The 8017-nt window shown below is 36.6% G+C and overlaps 1 protein-coding gene across 1 annotated transcript in view; it reads right to left on the bottom strand.

Annotated features, from left to right (window-relative positions):
- Positions 1 to 4666: 4666 nt before the first annotated feature.
- Positions 4667 to 8017, bottom strand: part of LOC107558872 (uncharacterized) — a 14351-nt gene continuing 11000 nt past the window's right edge. The window contains exons 3-5 of the mRNA XM_016242561.1: positions 7607 to 7693; positions 7107 to 7277; positions 4667 to 4858 (exon numbers count right to left, since the gene is read on the bottom strand). Of these exons, the coding sequence (XP_016098047.1) occupies positions 4667 to 4858; positions 7107 to 7277; positions 7607 to 7693 (450 nt within the window). The remainder of the gene's footprint in view (positions 4859 to 7106; positions 7278 to 7606; positions 7694 to 8017) is intronic.

The following is an 8017-nucleotide window of genomic DNA, read 5'->3' as shown; positions in this document are numbered from 1 at the left end:
TATTTTTTTTTTAACATGACATTTATTTCTCCCAAACGAAATTTACTATTTCAGTTAATAAATAAATAATAAATTAACATTTTAATGCATCTGTCATTTTATTTTATTTGTTGGTGGTATGTGCTAATAACTATTGCTATTTAACTATTATTTATGAATTACCCCTAAACCAAAGTTAGCACAGGTTTTATACAAATAAGCAAATAATACAAAATACAAATAATATACAATGACTGACATGTTAACCATGTGATGATTTAAAAAATAAATAAATAAATAATAAATTACATTAATACAATAGTTTTTTTGTTTGTTTTTTTTTTACTAAGAAACTGTATTTACTTTTCCTTCTTTAAATTGTGCTAGCGAATTCTTGTGCATAAGAATTTATGGTAAACAAAAATCTACTTTAATGTAATTTCTATTGAAACTTTTGTATTGTATTTGAATATATGTACAAATGTTACACATTTGCAGTGATAAAGTAGCAATTTAGTACATTTAAAATATATTAACTTTAATTGTAATATCAAACAACACACTACCAATAAATTATAATCAAGTACTTTACATATGCTTTAGTATGTTAGTCAACACATCAAATAAGTGTACTTTTTTAAAGAATAACAAAAGATTGTTTAACCATAATTCACTCTAAAAAAAATCACTGGATTAAAAACAACCCCAGTTTTGGGTAAATATAGGACAGAACACATGTTGGGCTAACCTGACCCGATTTTATCAATGAAATAAAACACACACCTGTATCTCACCACAGAAATGCACCAGTTCGACGACGCTGTGAAGCGCTCTTTCCTGCAAGAGGATGGAATAGCTGAGTAACTCAGCCGGTTATGTCATGTCGAGGGGTGGGAAAGGGGTGCATTTGACCAGCCAGTAACACAACACTGAAAAAAGAACCCCAAAAATGACCGAATAAGCTCAACCCAGCGTTTGGGTTAAAAAAATTACCCAGTATCTTTTTAGAGTGTAATGACTGAGAATATACTTTAAAGTAAAACATTTAATTTGACTTGATTTCAAAGTTCACTTTTTAAAAGTGTACTTAAGTGTGTTAAGAAATATAGTCATGAAAGTGTCTCACTTTAAGTTCACTTAAGTGGCCTTTTATTTCTGTAATATTATGTACAATGTGCAAGTACAATGTTTTAAATAAATATACTTTCAAGATTTGAAGTGCACATTCAATACTATTAAGCGCACAAGGGTTACTAAAAGTAAGTAACTTGCTTAAAGGGACAGTTCACCGAAATGAAAATTCTGTCATTATTTACTCACCCTCATGTCATTCCAAGCCCGCAAGACCTTCGTTCATCTTCGGAACACAAATTAAGATATTTTTGATGAAATGTGAGCGCTCTCAGACACTGCATAGACAGCAACACAACTGAAATGTTCCCAGGTCCAGAAACGAAGTAAGGAAATCGGTAAAATAATCCATGTGACATCAGTGGCTTAACTTCAGTTTTGCGAAGCTACGAGAATACTTTTTGAGTGCAAAGAAAACAAAAATAACATAATTGATTTAACAATTCTTCTCCCCGAGTTACGTCTTCCGGCATTTTGGAGAGTCTCCAAGAGCATAATCTGCGTAATCAGCGTCGTTTATGTTCGGGGGAGAAAGCGCGCGCATGAACGTAATCTGCGTAATCAGCGTTGTTTACGTTCGGGGGAGAAAGCGCGCGCATGAACGTAATCAGCGTTGTTTACGTTCGGGGGAGAAAGTGCGCGCATGAACGTAATCTGCGTAATCAGCGTTGTTTACGTTCGGGGGAGAAAGCGCGCGCATGAACGTAATCTGCGTAATCAGCGTTGTTTACGTTCAGGGGAGAAAGCGCGCGCATGAACGTAATCTGCGTAATCAGCGTTGTTTACGTTCAGGGGAGAAAGCGCGCGCATGAACGTAATCTGCGTAATCAGCGTAGTTTGCGTTCGGAGGAGAAAGCGTGCGCATGAACGTAATCTGCGTAATCAGCGTTGTTTACGTTCGGAGGAGAAAGCGCGAGCATGAACGTAATCTGCGTAATCAGCGTTGTTTACGTTCGGGGAGAAAGTGCACGCATGAACGTAATCTGCGTAATCTGCGTTGTTTACGTTCGGGGGAGAAAGCGCGCGCATGAACGTAATCTGCGTAATCTGCATTGTTTACATTCAAAAAGTATTCTCGTAGCTTCGCAAAACTGAAGTTGAGCTACTGATGTCACATGGATTATTTTACCGATTTCCTTACTTCGTTTCTGGACCTGGGAACATTTCAGTTGTGTTGCTGTCTATGCAGGGTCAGAAAGCGCTCACATTTCATCAAAAATATCTTAATTTGTGTTCCAAAGATGAACGAAGGTTTTACGGGTTTGGAACGACATGAGGGTTAGTAATTAATGACAGAATTTTCATTTTTGGGTGAACTAACCCTTTAAATTGATGATTTCATTAGTTTGCTACTGAAATAAAGGACAAACTCACATCTGTTCTTGTGGTCAGTGTGCAATAATGATGTCAGAATCAAGAAGGGTAAAGATGTTGGAAATCAAGCACTTTCCACTTCTATTCCAGACTCTTACATTGTTTGTGTTTTAAGAGGAACTCTAAGGCAAAGAAAGCAAGTGTGTTGTGTTCAAATCCCCATGAGCGATTACCGGCACTCGTTTGAAGGGTTGTTTTACATGATCGGTGACCTGAGATCTGAGCAGACGAATCCGCTGACACATTGAGAGTGTCTTCATCTGACTGACACGTGTCATTCACTCTGTAGTGTGTGTGTGTGTGTGTGTGTGTGTGTGTGTGTGTGTGGAGATTCAGGCCCCAGCTGTGCTGCTTCTGTTGTGCCTCTCATTAGGGCATCACTGAGGACAATATAGGAGCTGAAGAGTTACGCTTTAAACCCCTTCCAGGCATTCAGAGCTCGTTTGGTTGCAGCTAACTAAACAGCAATAAGGGATCATCTGTTTTTAGTTAGGGATGTTAAAGTTGCTACTTCCTGAAATGACCACTAGAAGACACAATTTCACTAAATTTCTTCAGTATCCAGCTGAAGGCTACTGGTCTGCAATACCATTGTGTATGAATACTTTATCAATTAAATAATATATCAATGTTTTTTTTCATAATACAGTAATGAATATTAAATTTGTTGTTGTTGTTGTTGTTGTTGATGATGTTTCTTGCAGTACAAAAAGGACAATGCTTAATTGCTAAACATACTGTCATGATGAACAAAAATATTAATAATCTTTAATATAATGGTCCATATATACAGTCTATTTGTACAGTGCCCTTTAAATATAGCAGACTTGTCTGTTTAATACAATTAAATAATCAATGATTAATTAATCATTATGCACTTAATATTAAAAAATATATACACTGTATATACACTTAATAGTCTATATATATATATATATAAAGGTTTTGAAAGAAGTCTCTTCGGCTCACCAAGGCTGCTTTGGTTAGATTAATAATACAGTAAAAACAGTAATATTGTGAAATATTATTACAATTTAAAAGAACTGCTTTCTATTTGAATATATTGTCAAACTGAATTAATTCCAGTGATGCAACGCTGAATTATCAATGTTGAAAACAGATGTGCTGCTTCATATTTTTGTGGAAAACATGATGCATTATTTCAGGATTTTTTGATGAATGGAGAGTTCAAAAGAACAGTGTTTTATTTAAAATAGAAATGTTTTGTAACAGTATACATCATTACTGTCAGTTTTGATCAATTAAATGCGTATTTGCTGAATAAAAGTATTAATTTCTTTCGAATAAAATCTTACTGACCCCAAACTTTTGAACGGTTATGTACATTGAGTTTTATCAGACATCTGAATCCCATGTGGGTTCATCATTGAGCGAATGTCTGCCTAAAATAATGATTACATTTTGTTCTACCTAAAGAAAGTAATTTTGCAAAAAGAATATACTCTCATACAAAAGCATTACAAATGATGAAACGGCAATAAAATAATTGCCAAAAAAAAAAATGTCCCTGTAATGTCCAAATCATGGCTTTATCTCCCTTTTTGTGCTTATAGGTCAGTACAGTACACCAGCTGCTACTCTGGCACGAGATGAACCTGCCATCTCTGTGAAAAATTAAACATGAAATCACAATAGACTTTATTTATAGTTAATAAATGTCACTAGTGTTACTGTGAACAATTGATAAGTGGATGTTATTCCAAAAAAAAAAAACATTTGTTTTCATACCTTACATCACTTGTTATAATCAAAATTAAATCAACATTCCCCACTTCTGAAATGTAATTATGTAAAATAATATAATCTCATGGAATGTGATGTAATTTGTACATTTTTAGGCTTGGAAAATCACTGAAATATCTATAGTCAGTATAATTCTATCTAGTAGCAGATTCATGTTCGTTTTTAACAGAGAAAGAACTTAAATTCATAATTCAAATTGCATATTCTTGTTCTTCTCTCCCTTTTTTCCCCAGTAGTGATGCAGCATCCTTCTCCTCTTATTGAGTGCTAGTGCAAGTTATTGCATAGGTCAAGTCCTACCCTGTTTTGGTGTCTTGGTCTCACGCACACGCCGGCCGCTCATCAGGGCAGCGACAGCTCAACAGCGGTTCATTTTCCGCTGAGGATAGACAGCATTCTTCCCGTGCGTGAGTACGCTTTAATTAACAGTGTTATTGGGATCTTGTGAGGCTGTGATTTGAGGTAGATCTTCATATGCAGGTAAATCTGTGCCGGCCTCAGAGAGTGTAACCGGTGCATGTGGCGGCTCCTCCTCGGGTGCCAGGATGTCAAACGGGACGTCAATGGACTGGACAGACTGACGAATGCTCTCCTCATATGTGGGAGGCGGCTGTGGTAAAAAAAAACAACACAGCGATAAAGCTTGACTTCAACCACTCGTGTGACACCACAATGAACAGTTTGTTCAAGAATTCTGATAATGTCACCTATTTTTTTTGTGTTAAGCCAAAAGTACAAGCCTGGAAGGTGATTAATGAATTCTATCTAGGATTTAGAGTTTATTACTTCATCAGCTAGGAAAAAAAAACTCAAGGTGATCACAGCGATATCGTTCTTCTGTGACGTTATCATTCAAGTGGCGTCTGGACTGCTCCAATCTCTTAAAGTGTGCTGTGGTTGGTTAAAAACACACTAGCAACTCTGTAGCAACTACTTAAGGCCTTACACAATGGCCTGACAACTGTCCACAATACACTAGTGTCATTTCTTGAGACAAAATACAGTAGAAAACATAACAATCTAGTTTCCTCATATTATTTTACAGTTATTTAACATTGCTAATGCTTAGCAGGTGAGTACACCCCCAAAGATAAGGACCTTTGCATTTAATTCAGAGCTCAACATTTATTTAAACAAATTTAGTTGGCGATATCACTGCTCGGCTTGTGCCTTGCAGCAACTTACTCTTGTTATTTTATCTCTCCTTCTTTCTTCTTTCTCTTTATCACATATAAGCTTCGAGCTCTGAGTCTTCCCTTTAGCCTCCTAAAAAAACAGGGCCACTTTAGGGCAGACAAAACTGTGGTTCTCAGCTGGAGAACAAGCTAATTAAGCTCAATAATATGGTTAATGAGTGAAGGGCGGCCCCCATGAGTGAAAGATCCACCCATTGCAACCTGGGGGAGTTAAGGAGAGGACAGATGGACAATGAGCCGTATTCTCCACTAATGTTTATTATATTTGTATTATGTATTATGTTTGATGTGCATTAATTCCCATTAGTGTGTGTACTCAAGCGTTTTCCTGGCACTAAATCAACATCAAAGGGCCTCGAAACGTTCGCAGCGTGTGTGCGTCATGGCAACAGCGCAGGTGACGGACACCGGGCCTGTTTGTGCGGCAGTGAATGGCGTCCATTTCTCAGATTTGATGATGTTATGGAGCAGAAAAGTGTGGGTCATTCATATTGAAAATCTATTGTTATTCAATTCAGTCAGACTGCAGCTGCTGAGAGACAACACTGTTGTAGCATGGCTTCGATAAAGCGACATTTGTAAGCTTTGGGTAGTTGACAGACTGATGTGAACTTTTTTTCATTATTAAGATTTTATGTTCAACTGTATATATTTGAATACGTTCATACGTGTATGTTTTTAGATGAAGTCATCGTCGATATTTCAGCACTTTCAACTAAGTAATTAACTGTCTAATGAGGTCATGAAAACTCCATGTACAAAAATTGTAATAGAAAAAAATGCTTTTAAAAGCTTTTAAAGATAATCCGCAATTTTACCGCATTGTTACACCCCAATGCTGCAGACACACATATAAGTTTCACCTTTTTTTGCTTGCTCATTTTGAATGGATTTTAAGTCATCCTAGGTGTATATGACTTTCTTCTTTCAGACGAGTTATATTAAAAATTGTCTTTGATCTTTCAAGCTGTTTAATGGCACTCAGTGTGTGTTGCATGCATCAGTCCAAAAGAAGTGAAATAAAAAGTGCCCATACATTAAAAAAAATTTCTCACACGACTCCGGGGGGTGAACAAAGGCCTCCTGTAGCGAATCGATGCGTTTTTGTAAGAAAAATATCCATAATCAAAACATAATAATCACTGTAATCTAGCTTGCGCTCACTGTTGTAAACGGAAGCAGCTCCGGGCGGATGACATATGAGTTCAGCGCTGCGCATGCGCACACCTAGGATGGCTTGAGGGTGAGTAATTTATGGACTACTTTTCATTTTTGGGTGAACTAACCCTTTAAGTATGTTAAGAAAAAGTCACGAAAGTGTCTCTTTTTAAGCACAGTTATTTCATTAAAATTATATTATCTGCAAGTATTTAAACTTTTAAGATCTGAAGTACACTACCCCACATTCAGCTGTGTATTTTTGCTTATATTGTAATATGTAAATGCATGACCAGTCATATTTGAAAATATATCGATTTTAATTTAATAAGTAGAAGTTGATGATTATGGGCAAAATCCAGCTTGTTTCTATCCAGCCAAATTATTAAGATATAACTTTTGCTTTTAAGTGCAAAATGTTTTTACTTTGAAGATGGTGAAGTGGCATGTCATGCGAACCGGTCATTCGCAGATTAAGACCGTAACTGCAGCTAAACGAGTCACCTCTGTCACAACAGGTCCGTTCAGACCGAAGCGGTCGGCTATCATCATGTGGATCTGCCGCTGTCTGTCTTTCTTGCGTACGCTCTCGTACGAGGGCAGACGAGGAAGAGGAGGCTCTTGTGAGGAAAGGTAGTAGCTGCTCGGCACACCAATGAGGAACAACGAGCCCGACTGACAAGCACAAGCAGAAACAAAATATGAATACATGATATGTGACATACTAAATGAGGAACTAAAACTGGTGACGTTAAGAAATGACAGATTCTATTTCTAGACAATTTAACCCTTGTGTTGTTCCAAACCTGTATTTCTTTCTTTCTTCTAGAAAAGTGGACTTCTTTCCATTCAGGAAAAGTATTTTGGTGCCTATTGGTCATACAGGTTTATAACTACATGAAGGTGAGTAAATGAAGGCAGATTTAATTATGGGTAAACTACTGTGTGGGAGGATGCAGATTCATTCATGTTCTTTAAAAATTCCTACCAAAAAAAGCACTTACCTGCGCATTCACATTATCAAGTGTTTGCTCAGCATCAGACGAAGCAACTAGAGTCTGTCTGCTGTTGTAGTACTGAGGAGGAGATTCCTGTTCAATCAAGAAATGACAAACCCTGTTAATAAGACATTTCTGATATCATCAATGATTATTCATCACACTACCGCTCAAAACGGTTTTTATTGTTTTTTTGAAAGATGTCTCTTCTGCTCACCAAGGCTGCATTTATTTGATAAAAAATACAAGTAAAATATTGTGAAATATTATTTCAATTTTAAATAAATATTTTCTATTTGAATATATATTAAAATATAATTTATTCCTGTGATGCAAAGCTGAATTTCCAGCATCATTACTCCAGTCTTCAGTGTCACGTGATCCTTCAGAAATCACTCCAAAATGCTGATTTGCTGC

Source organism: Sinocyclocheilus grahami, unplaced genomic scaffold, assembly GCF_001515645.1.
Source record: "Sinocyclocheilus grahami isolate Dianchi unplaced genomic scaffold, SAMN03320097.WGS_v1.1 scaffold663.1, whole genome shotgun sequence".
Lineage (NCBI taxonomy): Eukaryota > Metazoa > Chordata > Actinopteri > Cypriniformes > Cyprinidae > Sinocyclocheilus > Sinocyclocheilus grahami.
The sequence above is the reverse complement of the archived record's forward strand: the minus strand, read 5'-3'. Positions and strand labels throughout refer to the sequence as shown.